The 17,910-nt window shown below is 43.2% G+C and overlaps 1 protein-coding gene across 1 annotated transcript in view; it reads right to left on the minus strand.

The window, feature by feature from the left end:
* Positions 1-17,910, minus strand: part of reck (reversion-inducing-cysteine-rich protein with kazal motifs) — a 508,306-nt gene that overhangs the window by 254,468 nt on the left and 235,928 nt on the right. Inside the window, exons 8-9 of the mRNA XM_034173078.1 lie at positions 15,720-15,917; positions 6,518-6,782 (exon numbers count right to left, since the gene is read on the minus strand). Coding sequence (XP_034028969.1) covers positions 6,518-6,782; positions 15,720-15,917 — 463 coding nt within the window. The remainder of the gene's footprint in view (positions 1-6,517; positions 6,783-15,719; positions 15,918-17,910) is intronic.

Here is a 17,910-nt window from a genome sequence, read left to right on the forward strand (position 1 = left end):
GAAAAAGTGCTGATGTGCACGCCTTCGTCAGACGACGTCATGGATCAACAAAGCCTTCACGTTGGAAATGATCTGGTTGTTTCAGCGGGGTTTCAGCCTGTCGATCGCCGCTCGGAGTGCGCCACGCTCTCAGACGCTGTGGGCGATCTTTAAACCGGCTGGAGCACTCCCTAATCTGTGTAATCCCCATAAAATCGTCGCTGAAAGCCAACAGAATTTTCCGAATGGTGTCCACCTGGAGGTCTCTCACAGTTTCTGGAAAAATTTGATGCAGCAAAGCTCCAAATCATTCAGACATTTATCCGCAATAAAAATCCGACGAGGGGGGTGGACCACTGCTCACACAAAGCCTGCTCACAGGCGAATGACGCAACCGACAGGCGTGAAAAAACTCACGCATGTGCACGAAGGTTCAAGCTTGGCTGATGCAATCACACGTGATTCAAATCCATATGGTTTTTGCAAAAAATAAAAAGGTCCGATACTTTTCTAACAGACCTTGTATGTCTTCAACCCTATCATTAATATATCACATTAACAAATGCCAAAATAAATTCCCTGCAGAATATGAATTAATGCATTCTTAAATCCCCGCAGCTCTTTCATGTTATACAACTGTTATATTATAGTCCTTCACCGAACATCAGTGTTATCATCAAAGTACATTACTGTGAGATGTCCTGTCCTATTTAACCCTGGACTGAGTTAAAATAAATGCTTAAACATGTGGTTGTCTGTGTTTTTTATGTTAAACAGAGGTATAACAGAGGTTAACAGAGGTTCAACATTGTTACAAAGTCATCAGGCTGACGGGTGGTTCCACAAATTTAATTTGAGGTAAAATTAAATGGTTCAAATTGCTACCTTTCATGGGAGCCCACATGTGAAGCAAATCTTAATCTTAAAATTACTAATGTTAATTCACTACAAGGGCTTAGTGGTTGCACTGTTGTGAATGTGTTGTGTACATGTGTCCTGTCCAGGGTATATACACTGCCACTCACCCAGTGAGCGCTGGGATAGGATCAGGCTCCCCCTGGGATCCAGCGACCTCCCGTGACTTTTAATTGAAATAAGCAGGTATAGAAGAATGAATGAATGCGCCAATCAAAATTGTGATTTGGGTAGGAAGCAGAGGGCTTTCAGCTTTCAAAGTGGGCAGTGAAAGTCTTGAGTTTGGGAATGACTGGTATTGACCTTACTCTTACATAGCTTTTTGAGGTAACTCTCACCATGTCAACACACTGAATTTAACTGAATTATTACAGATTTGTATTAGTGGTTACTTTTATTTCATTTTTTAAAATTCAGAATAATTTATTTGATGAATGAAAAGGAGAAAATTGAACACTTAACCCCACAGTCATACTCGCCACAAATGAGGGCGACAAGCAGTTGGTGTTTGTTACTTAATGAGCATTCCTGGGGTGTGGCCAGCTCGTGGTTACTTGGCATTAATATGCACATTGCTAGTGATAGATTACAAAGGACAGGAAAACCCTACACTGTCACTGTCAAAGTGCATATCTCTGTCAAATGTCAAATGAGATGACGATTCTAAATAAATAAAGAAATGATGATCTTGATGTGTTGTGCTTTATTTTAGGTGCCATATGCCCTGAGAAATTAAGTCATCAACATAGGGAAATTAGCTTGATTTCAGCTGCCACTGATAAACATTCAGAAATGGTGCCTGCATGAAGAGTTGACTTCGGTGACATCATGTGGGGGACTGGCCCTGAGTGACATTATTGAAAGAAAGGAGAAAAGTGTAATTTTTTGCCTCACAAAATATGTGACTTTGAAGATGAATACATCAAAATGGTGAACAGGTGTGTTATGGGAGGGTCCATCATAACCAGTCGTGGTGTTTATTGGTTGTGAAGTTTTCAGACAGATAAGATTTTTGATGGAGAAGTGGAAGTGTTCTGTATACACCTCCTGTAAAGAGTGGAGAAATGCAGGCGAGCACCCTTCAAAAAAAACCTCTTCAAAAACCGCTTGAAGCCAGAGTCATGGAGAAAGAAGGATTTTATCTGTATGTTTTGAGGTGGGAACACGAAGACTTTGAGAGTAAGTGACTGTTGTTGTAATCGTAAAGTGAGAGACATGAGGTGGACACCGGACCTACCCAAGCCGTTTAACGGTCTTACCTGCTGATTACAGTGTTATCAATGACTTTGAAGGGACAAATAACAGATGGAAGTACCCCAAACCTTTCAGCAATCAGATCTTTAATGACCATCATGTCTTCCTATAATTTGTATTTTTTTAAAGGAGATATGCCTTTGGAACAATAGCTGCTATGATTCTCCATGGCTGCTGTGTGCAAACACAGATGAACTCTGCTCATTGCATCTCTCAGTATGTACTTAATAATGTTCCATGCTTTTCAATCTTATTTAGACATATTTAATGTGTTTTTTTTCTGAAAACAAAAAGCAATCCGGATTGATGTGCTGTCATAGCAGGAGTGGTGGCCAAGTGGTTAGTGCACTTGGTTTCGGTGCAGAAGGTTCCTGGTTGAAATCCCACCCCTGCCACATGTCTCTATGTAATGTGGAGTTGCATCAGGAAGAGCACCCGGCGTAAAACTTATGCAAATTCAACATTCAGATCCACCTCGGATTTGCTGTGGCGACCCAAAGTGCAAACAAGGGAGCAGCCGAAGGGACTTACTTTATTAATGTTCTGTCATAAATCCAAGCATGAAACTATGCTCACTAAAAGTCAGCTCCCAAGGTTATATAATGATTAAGGATTAAAATTACTATTAACTTTTTCTGACACACTCTGGCTAAGGTTGCTTTTATCAGCGTCATCAGTGCATGCACAAAATACTTTGAAGACTTAAAGAATTGGGAAAATGATTTGTAATCTGGTATATATATACGAGGTCTGTCAATAAAGTATAGGTCCTTTTTATTTTTTTCAAAAACTATATGGATTTCATTCATATGTTTTTACGTCAGACATGCTTGAACCCTCGTGCGCATGCGTGAGTTTTTCCACGCCTGTCGGTGACGTCATTCGCCTGTGAGCACTCCTTGTGGGAGGAGTCGTCCAGCCCCTCGTCGGAATTCCTTTGTCTGAGAAGTTGCTGAGAGACTGGCGCTTTATTTGATCAAAATTTTTTCTAAACCTGTGAGGCACATCGAAGTGGACACGATTCGAAAAATTAAGCTGGTTTTCGGTGAAAATTTTAACGGCTGATGAGAGATTTTGAGGTGATACTGTCGCTTTAAGGACTTCCCACGGTGCGAGACGTCGCGCAGCGCTCCCAGGCGCCGTCGTCAGCCTGTTTCAAGCTGAAAACCTCCACATTTCAGGCTCTATTGATCCAGGACGTCGTGAGAGAACAGAGAAGTTTCAGAAGAAGTCGGTTTCAGCATTTTATCCGGATATTCCAATGTTAAAGGAGATTTTTTTAATGAAAGACGTGCGGACGGATTGTAGCGTCGGCTCGCAGCCGCTGCGACGCTCCGCCACAGGAAAAACACCTCTGTTGGAAGCCTTAAGGACAAGTTGGAACATGCCCAACTGTTAAACAATTTCTCAGATACTCACTCCACTGAAAGCCATCAAAAGCCGCCTGGATTTTACAAATGGTTATCAACACGGAGGTGTTTTTCCTGTGCTGCCGCACCGCGCCGGCTGCGTCCCGACGCGCGGACCCGTCCACACGTCTTTCATTAAAAAAATCTCCTTTAACAGTGGAATATCTGGATAAAATGCTGAAACCGACTTCTTCTGAAACTTCTCTGTTCTCTCACGACGTCCTGGATCAACAGAGCCTGAAATGTGGACGTTTTCACTTGAAACAGGCTGACGACGGCGCCTGGGAGCGCTGCGCGACGTCCCACTGCGTGGGAAGTCCTTAAAGCGACAGTATCACCTCAAAATCTCTCATCAGCTGTCAAAATTTTCACCGAAAACCAGCTTAATTTTTTGAACCGTGTCCACTTCGATGTGCCTCACAGGTTTAGAAAAAATTTTGATCAAACAAGGCGCCAGTCTCTCAGCAACTTCTCAGACAAAGGAATTCCGATGAGGGGCTGGACGACTCCTCCCACAAGGAGTGCTCACAGGCGGATGACGTCACCGACAGGCGTGGAAAAACTCACGCATGCGCACGAGGGTTCAAGCATGTTTTTTTTTAAAAGACAGCATTGACTGGAGTGAGATATGCCCTTTAAGTTCACTTGATTTGTTTCAGTCCAACATTTTTCATAGTGACTTTCCTGTGTCACTAGATTATTATGTTAAGATGTCTTGTGAAGCACTTCAGAGGTATTATCTGGTTACAAAAACAGTGGAAGTATTTATTTCTCATGAACGTTTACAAAATGTATGAGGAAAAAATGCTAAACAGATTTATACAGAAATAAGCTGTTTTGAAGTGTTTTACACCATCCTGGATTATTTTGTTCAAACAGGCAGCTGACGTCATGCTGGCTTTTTACTCAAATTGGCAGTTGCCGTGTCACATTGCTCAGCATTTGCATAAAACAGACGTCTTGTCTATTTTTGAGCGGCCATTGTCTCTTGTTGCTGCCAAATGCCCACCCTGATTGAAAATGAATGGCACACCCTCCCTTTGCCTCTGCCGCTTAAAGCTAACGTGACCGTAGATTAATGCAAAGTGTGAACCCACCAATGTCAGTCGTACCTGAATATTGTCATATAAACAGCAGAAACTCAGCATTCTTTAGACTAGGTTTTTGTTGGCCTATGGTGCATTAATTTTCTGCTGCCTTACAACAGCAATGCATGACCACTGCACCTGACCACACCTCATTTTAAGACCAACATGCCTATGGGTGCAGAGACGAGCACAAGTGCAAAAAGAAGCATTTAATTACACTCAACAAAAATATAAACGCAACACTTTTGGTTTTGCTCCCATTTTGTATGAGATGAACTCAAAGATCTAAAACTTTTTCCACATACACAATATCACCATTTCCCTCAAATATTGTTCACAAACCAGTCTAAATCTGTGATAGTGAGCACTTCTCCTTTGCTGAGATAATCCATCCCACCTCACAGGTGTGCCATATCAAGATGCTGATTAGACACCATGATTAGTGCACAGGTGTGCCTTAGACTGCCCACAATAAAAGACCACTCTGAAAGGTGCAGTTTTGTTTTATTGGGGTGGGATACCAGTCAGTATCTGGTGTGACCACCATTTGCCTCATGCTTTTGCAACACATCTCCTTCGTATAGAGTTGATCAGGTTGTCAATTGTGGCCTGTGGAATGTTGGTCCACTCCTCTTCAATGGCTGTGCGAAGTTGTTGTATATTGGCAGGAACTGGTACACGCTGTCATATACGCCGGTCCAGAGCATCCCAAACATGCTCAATGGGTGACATGTCCGGTGAGTATGCCGGCCATGCAAGAACTGGGACATTTTCAGCTTCCAAGAATTGTGTACAGATCCTTGCAACATGGGGCCGTGCATTATCCTGCTGCAACATGAGGTGATGTTCTTGGATGTATGGCACAACAATGGGCCTCAGGATCTCGTCACGGTATCTCTGTGCATTCAAAATGCCATCAATAAAATGCACCTGTGTTCTTCGTCCATAACAGACGCCTGCCCATACCATAACCCCACCGCCACCATGGGCCACTCGATCCACAACATTGACATCAGAAAACCGCTCACCCACACAACGCCACACACGCTGTCTGCCATCTGCCCTGAACAGTGTGAACCGGGATTCATCTGTGAAGAGAACACCTCTCCAACGTGCCAAACGCCAGCGAATGTGAGCATTTGCCCACTCAAGTCGGTTACGACGACGAACTGGAGTCAGGTCAAGATCCCGATGAGGACGACAAGCATGCAGATGAGCTTCCCTGAGACGGTTTCTGACAGTTTGTGCAGAAATTCTTTGGTTATGCAAACCGATTGTTTCAGCAGCTGTCCGAGTGGCTGGTCTCAGACGACCTTGGAGGTGAACATGCTGGATGTGGAGGTCCTGGGCTGGTGTGGTTACACGTGGTCTGCGGTTGTGAGGCTGGTTGGATGTACTGCCAAATTCTCTGAAACACCTTTGGAGACGGCTTATGGTAGAGAAATAAACATTCAATACACGAGCAACAGTTCTGGTTGACATTCCTGCTGTCAGCATGCCAATTGCACGCTCCCTCAAATCTTGCGACATCTGTGGTATTGTGCTGTGTGATAAAACTGCACCTTTCAGAGTGGCCTTTTATTGTGGGCAGTCTAAGGCACACCTGTGCACTAATCATGGTGTCTAATCAGCATCTTGATATGGCACACCTGTGAGGTGGGATGGATTATCTCAGCAAAGGAGAAGTGCTCACTATCACAGATTTAGACTGGTTTGTGAACAATATTTGAGGGAAATGGTGATATTGTGTATGTGGAGAAAGTTTTAGATCTTTGAGTTCATCTCATACAAAATGGGAGCAAAACCAAAAGTGTTGCGTTTATATTTTTGTTGAGTGTATAAAATCAACTTGATAAGAGGGCTACTAAACACCTGCATAGTGAGGTGTTGGCCTTGGAGCAGCAGTGTAACTTAGCACAGTCCATCTTTGCAGGAGGGGAGGCCTCCACGTCAGTCTGAGCAGGAGGGTGAGCACTGCCCAGAAAGCACTGCCACAGGGGGTCCTGAGGGAGAGGCTGGGAGCCACACTCATTGATCAAACCCTCCATAATCTCATGTTCTGTGCTCATGGTACGTAGAATACGCCGGCAAGCCACCTGGCAATGGGTATCCTCTGCCCGGTCACAGCAGTACAAACCTGAAATGAGGGTGACATATGGATTAATACTGTAATTGTATAATAAAGGAAAAAGTTATGCTCTCTTGTCTGTCTTGAAGCTGTGCTCAGCTACAATCAACAGAGAAATGGAACTGAGCAATGGAACACATCTGACTGAGCTGATCTGCTCCAAATAGTTCAGCGACAAAAGGAAAATGAGGAGTGCTTTGGGTCCCAAGAATCAGAATTGGGAAGCACTGCTCAAGTCCAAGTATTTTCTTCAAATCACAGTAATGACTGTGCCTTGTTTAAATGAGTTATTGGCATGGAATAAATGGGAATAAATGAAGATTTTATCTTGGTTGGTTATGATCTTGAGGCATCTATACATCCAACCAGAAGGGAGTGACCAGAATTATACTGAGAGTGGGTCAAATGTGTCCATGCAAACCATGTTTACCTTCACTTTATGTCACTTTAACTCATTTGCCATTTTAGCGTTCACCATTGTTCTGCAGGCAAATATGAAAATTAAATGTGATTAGCTGAAACCATATGCACCAAGTAGTAGTGAGGCGGCCAGTTACATTTCCCAATGTAAGGGAAATATAGGTGAACATAAACTATGGAAGTGGGTTGGTTAAATAGCAAGATGGTGTCTGTAAATAAAATAACTATTTTAACTAATCACAATGCAGCCCAAGTGAAACTGAGTTAGCCAAACTCCCGTGCATGTAGGCATCTGATTCCTCCATGCTTATGCTGACCTCATACATAAAAAGATGGCGCCTGTGACTGGCGTGGCCGTCGCTCGGCTCCTGTTGTGTTGGTTACTAATGGCCACTTTTACAACATATGTTATTTTAGCAGCCCGACTAGCAGATGGAGGTGTCTTGGCTTTACGGACTTACGATCGGGACTCTTTGTTTCATATCAAGGAGACAATGGAGAGCCTATTTGCTACACGAGACAGGTACAACCAGGCGTTTCCTCCGCCCCTAACTATTGGCTCCGACTCACCTGATTATCTGTTGCTGTTGAGGGCGCCATGTAAGATCCACAGGAGACTGAGGAAAAAAGGCTTTTTGGATAAGAGGAGAAGAGGATGAAGAGAAGGCGTGCAGCGGCGCGTTTGGGCACCAGCGCCGGTGGCCGAGGACGGGCTCGCTTCTTCTACCACATTCCTCTCTTTGATGTGTGCGATGGCACATCTGCATCGACACCTGTTCGGTTAGGTACGGGTGTTCTAGACTTTTCGCAGTGCTGGTATCCTGGTGGCATAGTTCCATCGCTACTGTGCACTTCCGTGTTTACGCCTCCGCCTGCACAGATCAGCTGGAGTCCACGTGACCGCTGTCTTCGTCCTATCCCATTGCGAACCTCAGACAGCGCCTACGTGACATCGTCCACCTTGTGCCTTGGTTTATTGAACGTGCGTTCAATCGCCAATAAATCATTTTCCCTGAATGATCTTATATCAACGGAAATGTTGGACTTAATGTGCCTTTCGGAGACTTGGCAGAGAGAAGAGGAATTTCTTCATTTAAATGAGCTCTGCCCTGCTGGGTTCTGTGTCCTTGGGAAGCCCCGCCGCTGTCGCCATGGTGGGGGCCTTGCCATCGTTTATAAAGAGGATTGTGTGTGTAAAGGGGTACAGTCACAGGATTTTCCCTCCTTTGAATCACAGTTGGTCAAGGTGGGTTTCTCAAACCCATTTTTCTGTGTGTTGGTTTATCGCCCCCCAGGCCCTGCTACTGCCTTTCTTAAGGATTTTAGTGACTTTTTATCCTCTATTATAACGTTGGAATCTGTTTTAATTCTTGGAGATTTTAACCTTCATGTTGATGACAAGTTATCTTGGTCTGCTATGGAGCTTTTATCGTTGACTGAAGCTGTTAATTTTGTGCAACATGTTTCTGAGCCCACTCACCAAAAGGGTCACATTTTAGATTTAGTTTTTACACTTGGCCTAGAAATTTTAAATATGTCTATAAAAGATGTCCACTTGAGCGACCATAGTCTTGTTTCGTTTGACCTGCATTTCAGCTCTGATCAGAAGCCCTTAGAAGCTAAGTCTCGGAGGCGTATCATCACTGCTGATACTGCAGAAAGATTTTTTTCTATGTTTAATCCTTGTTTGTTCACTGATTTTCTTGATGTGGACAATTTTATCCAGTGTTTTAACCATCACTGTGATACTATTCTTGATCAGTTGGCTCCTGTTAAATACAACGTGTCTTTACAGAAATGAGTGCCCTTGGATAAATGAAGAGCTCTTAAGTCTTAAGAGACTGTGTCGAAGGACTGAACGCCTGTGGAAATCCTCTAAACTTGAGGTTCACAGGCTTCATCTCAGGGAGCTGGTTTTATCATATAACAAAATGGCTGAGAGTGCCCGTTCTGTCTACATACGTCAGCTGGTGTCTGTGAATAAGAAGAATCCCAGAGTGTTGTTTGATACAATCAACTCTCTTGTATGTCCTGTTGCTTCAGTTACTCCTGTGTTTTCTGAAACTGACAGCAATGCTTTTTTGAGTTTTTTCACTGACAAAATCAAGTTGATTAAGGATAAAATTCCACCCTCCCTGTGTGGTACTTCTACTGTTATTGAGCCTGCTCCCAGCATTTGGTCCTCATTTAGGGCTGTGACACTTGCTGATATTTCGGCATTGGTGAGCAAGATGAAACCTTCCTCTTGCTCACTGGACATCCTTCCCTACAGGCTCTTTAATAAAGTATTTCAGGTAATTGGTCCGTGCGTTACTAGAATGGTAAATCTTTCTTTGTCCACCGGTGTGTTTCCCAGTGCTTTTAAGCATGCCATAGTGTTGCCTCTACTGAAAAAAACAGATTTAAATCAAATGGAGCTAAGTAGTTTTAGACCTATTTCTAAGCTCCCATTCCTGTCTAAGATCCTCGAGAGGGTGGTTTCAGACCAACTGACACTCTTCCTGGATCAGAATAACATTCATGACAGGTTTCAGTCCGGTTTTCGTAGACAACACTCTACGGAAACGGCTCTTTTGAAAGAGTCCAGCGACATTATGATGTCTGCTGATGCTGGGAAATCCACCGTGTTGGTTCTTTTGGATTTGTCCTCTGCCTTTGATATTGTTGACCACCAGGTCCTGCTGAATAGATTGAGGGATCATGTCGGAATGTCGGGGTCAGTTCTTCGGTGGTTTTTTTCATATCTGTCTGGGCGTAGCTTTAGCGTTTTTGCTAACCAGATAAGGTCAGAGTCTGCGGACCTGTTATGTGGAGTCCCTCAGGGTTCTGTATTTGGCCCCATTTTGTTTTTATTGTACTTGATCCCTTTAGGTAGGATCATTCAAAGATTTACTGATGTCTCTTACCAGTTATTTGCGGATGACATCCACCTTTACTGCTCCTTTAAGCCATCTGAGATTAAGGGGCTGGATTCCCTCCTCCATTGTTTGGCGGAAATTAAACAATGGCTAACGAATAACTTTCTTCAGCTTAACGCTGACAAAACAGAGACATTGGTTATTGCCCCTGATGCCCATATTCCAGGTATTCAGCAGTACTTGGGAGACCTGGGCCAGTCTGCTAAATCATGTCTTCGAAACCTGGGTGTCATTTTTGACAAAGACATGTCGTTGGTACAGCATTGTAAACAGCTGACGAGGAATTGCTTCTTTCAATTAAGAAACATCTCTAAGCTCAGGAAAATGGTGTCTCGAAATGATTTAGAGCGTATTATTCATGCTTTTGTGTCAACACGTTTAGACTATTGTAACAGTTTGTTTTCATGTCTAAACAAGAAGGAGTTGCGTCGACTGCAGTTGGTACAGAACTCTGCAGCAAGAATTCTGACACAAGCTAACAGAAGGACTCATATTTCCCCAATTTTAAAGGAGCTTCATTGGCTGCCAGTGTCCTTCAGGATCAATTTTAAAATTTTGGTTTTAACTTTTAGAGCTCTACATGGCCAGGTGCCTCCCTATATCAATCAATCAATTTTTTTATATAGCGCCAAATCACAACAAACAGTTGCCCCAAGGCGCTTTATATTGTAAGGCAAGGCCATACAATAATTATGTAAAACCCCAACGGTCAAAACGACCCCCTGTGAGCAAGCACTTGGCTACAGTGGGAAGGAAAAACTCCCTTTTAACAGGAACAAACCTCCAGCAGAACCAGGCTCAGGGAGGGGCAGTCTTCTGCTGGGACTGGTTGGGGCTGAGGGAGAGAACCAGGAAAAAGACATGCTGTGGAGGGGAGCAGAGATCGATCACTAATGATTAAATGCAGAGTGGTGCATACAGAGCAAAAAGAGAAAGAAACAGTGCATCATGGGAACCCCCCAGCAGTCTACGTCTATAGCAGCATAACTAAGGGAAGGTTCAGGGTCAACTGATCCAGCCCTAACTATAAGCTTTAGCAAAAAGGAAAGTTTTAAGCCTAATCTTAAAAGTAGAGAGGGTGTCTGTCTCCCTGATCTGAATTGGGAGCTGGTTCCACAGGAGAGGAGCCTGAAAGCTGAAGGCTCTGCCTCCCATTCTACTCTTACAAACCCTAGGAACTACAAGTAAGCCTGCAGTCTGAGAGCGAAGCGCTCTATTGGGGTGATATGGTACTACGAGGTCCCTAAGATAAGATGGGACCTGATTATTCAAAACCTTATAAGTAAGAAGAATTTTAAATTCTATTCTAGAATTAACAGGAAGCCAATGAAGAGAGGCCAATATGGGTGAGATATGCTCTCTCCTTCTAGTCCCCGTCAGTACTCTAGCTGCAGCATTTTGAATTAACTGAAGGCTTTTTAGGGAACTTTTAGGACAACCTGATAATAATGAATTACGTCCAGCCTAGAGGAAATAAATGCATGAATTAGTTTTTCAGCATCACTCTGAGACAAGACCTTTCTGATTTTAGAGATATTGCGTAAATGCAAAAAAGCAGTCCTACATATTTGTTTAATATGCGCATTGAATGACATATCCTGATCAAAAATGACTCCAAGATTTCTCACAGTATTACTAGAGGTCAGGGTAATGCCATCCAGAGTAAGGATCTGGTTAGACACCATGTTTCTAAGATTTGTGGGGCCAAGTACAATAACTTCAGTTTTATCTGAGTTTAAAAGCAGGAAATTAGAGGTCATCCATGTCTTTATATCTGTAAGACAATCCTGCAGTTTAGCTAATTGGTTTGTGTCCTCTGGCTTCATGGATAGATAAAGCTGGGTATCATCTGCGTAACAATGAAAATTTAAGCAATACCGTCTAATAATACTGCCTAAGGGAAGCATGTATAAAATGAATAAAATTGGTCCTAGCACAGAACCTTGTGGAACTCCATAATTAACTTTAGTCTGTGAAGAAGATTCCCCATTTACATGAACAAATTGTAATCTATTAGACAAATATGATTCAAACCACCGCAGCGCAGTGCCTTTAATACCTATGGCATGCTCTAATCTCTGTAATAAAATTTTATGGTCAACAGTATCAAAAGCAGCACTGAGGTCTAACAGAACAAGCACAGAGATGAGTCCACTGTCCGAGGCCATAAGAAGATCATTTGTAACCTTCACTAATGCTGTTTCTGTACTATGATGAATTCTAAAACCTGACTGAAACTCTTCAAATAGACCATTCCTCTGCAGATGATCAGTTAGCTGTTTTACAACTACCCTTTCAAGAATTTTTGAGAGAAAAGGAAGGTTGGAGATTGGCCTATAATTAGCTAAGATAGCTGGGTCAAGTGATGGCTTTTTAAGTAATGGTTTAATTACTGCCACCTTAAAAGCCTGTGGTACATAGCCAACTAACAAAGATAGATTGATCATATTTAAGATCGAAGCATTAAATAATGGTAGGGCTTCCTTGAGCAGCCTGGTAGGAATGGGGTCTAATAAACATGTTGATGGTTTGGATGAAGTAACTAATGAAAATAACTCAGACAGAACAATCGGAGAGAAAGAGTCTAACCAAATACCGGCATCACTGAAAGCAGCCAAAGATAACGATACGTCTTTGGGATGGTTATGAGTAATTTTTTCTCTAATAGTCAAAATTTTGTTAGCAAAGAAAGTCATGAAGTCATTACTAGTTAAAGTTAATGGAATACTCAGCTCAATAGAGCTCTGACTCTTTGTCAGCCTGGCTACAGTGCTGAAAAGAAACCTGGGGTTGTTCTTATTTTCTTCAATTAGTGATGAGTAGAAAGATGTCCTAGCTTTACGGAGGGCTTTTTTTATAGAGCAACAGACTCTTTTTCCAGGCTAAGTGAAGATCTTCTAAATTAGTGAGACGCCATTTCCTCTCCAACTTACGGGTTATCTGCTTTAAGCTACGAGTTTGTGAGTTATACCACGGAGTCAGGCACTTCTGATTTAAAGCTCTCTTTTTTAGAGGAGCTACAGCATCCAAAGTTGTCTTCAATGAGGATGTAAAACTATTGACGAGATACTCTATGTCACTTACAGAGTTTAGGTAGCTAAGGCAGAATAAATCAATATGTTGATCAATTATTATATCATTTACCAACAGGGACTTAGAAGAGAGAGACCTAATGTTTAATAGACCACATTTAACTGTTTTAGTCTGTGGTGCAGTTGAAGGTGCTATATTATTTTTTCTTTTTGAATTTTTATGCTTAAATAGATTTTTGCTGGTTATTGGTAGTCTGGGAGCAGGCACCGTCTCTACGGGGATGGGGTAATGAGGGGATGGCAGGGGGAGAGAAGCTGCAGAGAGGTGTGTAAGACTACAACTCTGCTTCGTGGTCCCAACCCTGGATAGTCACGGTTTGGAGGATTTAAGAAAATTGGCCAGATTTCTAGAAATGAGAGCTGCTCCATCCAAAGTGGGATGGATGCCGTCTCTCCTAACAAGACCAGGTTTTCCCCAGAAGCTTTGCCAATTATCTATGAAGCCCACCTCATTTTTTGGACACCACTCAGACAGCCAGCAATTCAAGGAGAACATGCGGCTAAACATGTCACTCCCGGTCTGATTGGGGAGGGGCCCAGAGAAAACTACAGAGTCCGACATTGTTTTTGCAAAGTTACACACCGATTTAATGTTAATTTTAGTGACCTCCGATTGGCGTAACCGGGTGTCATTACTGCCGACGTGAATTACAATCTTACCAAATTTACGCTTAGCCTTAGCCAGCAGTTTCAAATTTCCTTCAATGCCGCCTGCTCTGGCCCCCGGAAGACAATTGACTATGGTTGCTGGTGTCGCTAACTTCACATTTCGCAAAACAGAGTCGCCAATAACCAGAGTTTGATCCTCGGCGGGTGTGTCGTCGAGTGGGGAAAAACGGTTAGAGATGTGAACGGGTTGGCGGTGTACACGGGGCTTCTGTTTAGGACTACGCTTCCTCCTCACAGTCACCCAGTCAGCCTGCTTTCCCGGCTGCTCGGGATCTGCCAGGGGGTAACTAACGGCGGCTAAGCTACCTTGGTCCGCACCGACTACAGGGGCCTGGCTAGCTGTAGAATTTTCCACGGTGCGGAGCCGAGTCTCCAATTCGCCCAGCCTGGCCTCCAAAGCTACGAATAAGCTACACTTATTACAAGTACCGTTACTGCTAAAGGAGGCCGAGGAATAACTAAACATTTCACACCCAGAGCAGAAAAGTGTGGGAGAGACAGGAGAAGCCGCCATGCTAAATCGGCTAAGAGCTAGTAGCTACGCTAAGCTAGCGGATTCCTAAAAACACGCAAAGTGAATAATGTGTAAATAATTTAGAGGTGATTCAGCAGAAGGAGTGCTTTAGTTAAGGCACGTAAAGATTACACTGGGAAACAAATCGTAATCTAGATAACTAGATCAATCTAACTGCGCAGATTAAACAGCTAACAGATACAGAAAAACACCGCTGTGCTCCAGAACAGGAAGTGATACAATACCGCAGTGAGAGCCAACCACCAGTAGAGGCAGGTGTGACCTGCCTCTACTGGTGAGATCTGTGACCTTATCCAGCCTTATGCCCCTGCCAGGGCTTTGAGGTCTGTGGACCAAAATCTGTTGATGGTTCCTCGCACCCATTTTGCAACCAGAGGAGAGCGATGCTTCCAGGCTGTTGCTCCCAGGCTTTGGAATGGTCTCCCGCTCTCTCTGCGCTCACTGGACTCTGTCGATACTTTTAAAAGCCAACTTAAGACTTTCTTTTTTACTCAAGCGTTTGCTTAGCTTTTGGGCTGCTCTGTTATCCTATGTTATGTTTTATGTTTTTATGTCTCGGCCATTGTCTGATGTTTTGTGTGGTGTACTGTGCTTTTATGTTGCGAAGCACCTTGTGGCTCTTGTCTGTGAAAGGTGCTATATAAATAAAATTTACTTACTTACTTACTTACTTATACATCATACTGGAAGTACAACCAGTGAGTGTGCATCTCTAATTTTAAGGTGTATAAAGAACACGTGAAACAAATATATGCACTGTGTGATGTTACATGGAGTCACGGCAGTGTAGTTTAAAATGGTGTTATAGATCCCTTCCTGCCTGGCCCTTTCTGTGTGGAGTTTGCATGTTCTCTCTGTTCTTGTGGGTTCCTTCCATGTGTTCCAGCTTCCCCCCACTTCCAAAGACATGCAGATTAGGTGAATTGGACAGCGCTGTCTCATTTCAGTGCGGGTGCAAGAGGGGTAAAATATGATGCATATGATATACGAGTAGTTTCTCTACTTCCGGGGACAGAAACATGGTATTTTCTCTGTTTTTGGGCAAATTACACTATTCAGTGTCATTGCATCTATTGTGGTGTGGTGGATACACCAACATGTGTCATTAGCACATCCTACCAGACTTAACATAACTTGACTTTATACACACAATATTTCCACCTAGTATACTGAATTTAGTATGAAACTGAAAAGAACAGCAGCATATAAGAGATGCAGGAACACAATGTGTGGAAATTAAAAAAAAATTGTGAGCAGTGGATTCCACACTGCTGCCCTTTTAGTGTGTAATGACAAATGTGAAAGGTCCTACTGTCGATGGGGCTGCGGATGGGGTAGGACTTGGTGAAGTTGCTGACACAGCTGAGGAGCTGAGAGCTGTGGCTCTGACAGTAATCTTTAACAGAGTTGATCTGGGAGACTGTGGGAGTGGAGTCGGTCCTGAAGATGGCCTGGCAATACTCCCTGCAGGTGGTGTGACGTCCAGCATAACTGCAGCATGTTGAGCCCACTGCAATTCCACACAAACACAGGACAAGGTCTTTGTCAGTCAGTGCACACTGAAGCAATGTTGAGTGAAAGTTATTGAAAAAAACAAATCTGTGCAGAAAATCTGATTCAGTACATTTTCTGGTCTATGTTGTTATATGTTGCTCACTTGTCATTCTCTGTGCTTGGAACAGTGTAGGGCTTGTACAGCAAAAATATAAATAAGTGGGTGGGCAAGTGGGTGATTACTTTATCCCAGTATTTTGTAAGTAACAACAAAAAGAAAGTAGGACTGCAAGCAGTCATATACAGGCCCTTGTGTCTGTGCCACCACCTCCCCAGGCCAGCACATACCCTTGTGACCAGATGTGGGCAGGTGCGTACAGGGCCAGACAGTCATCACACAGTTCGAATTTCAAGCAAATCAGATAATGCATGAAGGAGCTATGACATGATGTGGGTCATCCACTAGGAGGCGCTCAGAGCACAAACAGAGGGGGCAGGTGTGTTCAGGGGCAGACACTCATCACACAGTTCACGTTTCAAGCAAATCAGATGATGTACGAAGGAGTTATGACAAGTTGATGCTTCAGCCACTAAGGGGCACTTAGAGCACAAACAGACAGGCCAGGTGTGTTCAGAGGCCGACCCTCATCACACATGTGAAGTTTCAAGTCAATCAGGCAAAGCATGAAGGAGTTATCATGACTTGATGTTCCATGGCGAAGGGTCAAAATGGCGGCCCCATAGCAGCCACACCCTTCAACATAGAAAAAAGCTTTTGATAACTTTTGATCAGTGTAGTATCTGGATGATCTGACAGAAATTTGAAGTGTATTGGACACAATCCCTAAGAGGAACAACAAAAAGAAATAAGGCATACAAACAAACTGAAAGTGCTGAACTTGAGACATTCACTTATCTCAGCAGTGACATTTAAGCCTTTGGGTCCTCGGCCTTTGAGATCAAGAGAGATTCTAGCCATGTGGTATGGTTCTCTGAGCACACAGGTGCCTAAGTGTTGAGGATTCCAGCATTAGGACAAAGCTAAAGGAACGCCTTCATAGGGTTGTTCAGGGTTCAGTGTTGTCTGGGTGTCTAGGTGGCTTTCCTCTCTAATCTCCTTCTTATACAGTCACTCAGTTTTTGAGAACTGTCACCTCCACAAAGATTTACCATAGAGTGCCAAACTGCATTTCTTCATAATTCATGTAAATAAAGTCCAAGACATAATCAGTGTCTTGGGAATGATCATGTATCCATCCCCTGACTTGTCCAAAGAAAACTGTACGTAAAAGTCATGGTTTACATGTGCTATACTAAAGGGGGCACTTACTTATTCACACCATTTTGGCTTTTAGATTTTAACTTCTTTTAAATGATGATGTAGAGATTAGTTTTCACTGTGAGTTTAAAGGGCATATTAGAAATTGTAATATACCAAGCCTGAATTTTTTGTTGTGTTTTTCGATGTCCTAAAAAATTTCTAACATGTAAAAGCTCAAGGGGGCAAACACTTTTTCACACCACTGTGTGTGTGTGTGTGTGTGTGTGTGTGTGTGTGTGTGTGTGTGTGTGTGTGTGTGTGTGTGTGTGTGTATATATATATATATATATACGTGGTCTATCAGATAATAAACCGACCCTTTTATTATTTTTTTTAACTATATGGATTTGAATGACGTGCGATTACACCAATCATGCTTGAACCCTCGTGCGCATGCATGAGTTTTTTCACGCGTGTCGGTGACGTCATTTCCCTGTGGGCAGGCCTTGAGTGAGATGTGGTCCCGCCCTCTCGGCTGAATTCCTTTGTTTCACACGCTGCTCCAGACGGCGCGCGTTGCTTTATCAACATTTTTTCTGGACCTGTGAAGAATATCCGAGTGGACACTATTCGAGAAATTAAGCTGGTTTTCGGTGAAAAGTTTAACGGCTGATGAGAGATTATGGGGTGTTTCTGTCGGTGTAAGGACTTCTCACGCAGCGGGACGTCGTGCAGCGCTTCCAGGCGC

Source organism: Thalassophryne amazonica, chromosome 1, assembly GCF_902500255.1.
Source record: "Thalassophryne amazonica chromosome 1, fThaAma1.1, whole genome shotgun sequence".
In the NCBI taxonomy this organism is placed as follows: domain Eukaryota; kingdom Metazoa; phylum Chordata; class Actinopteri; order Batrachoidiformes; family Batrachoididae; genus Thalassophryne; species Thalassophryne amazonica.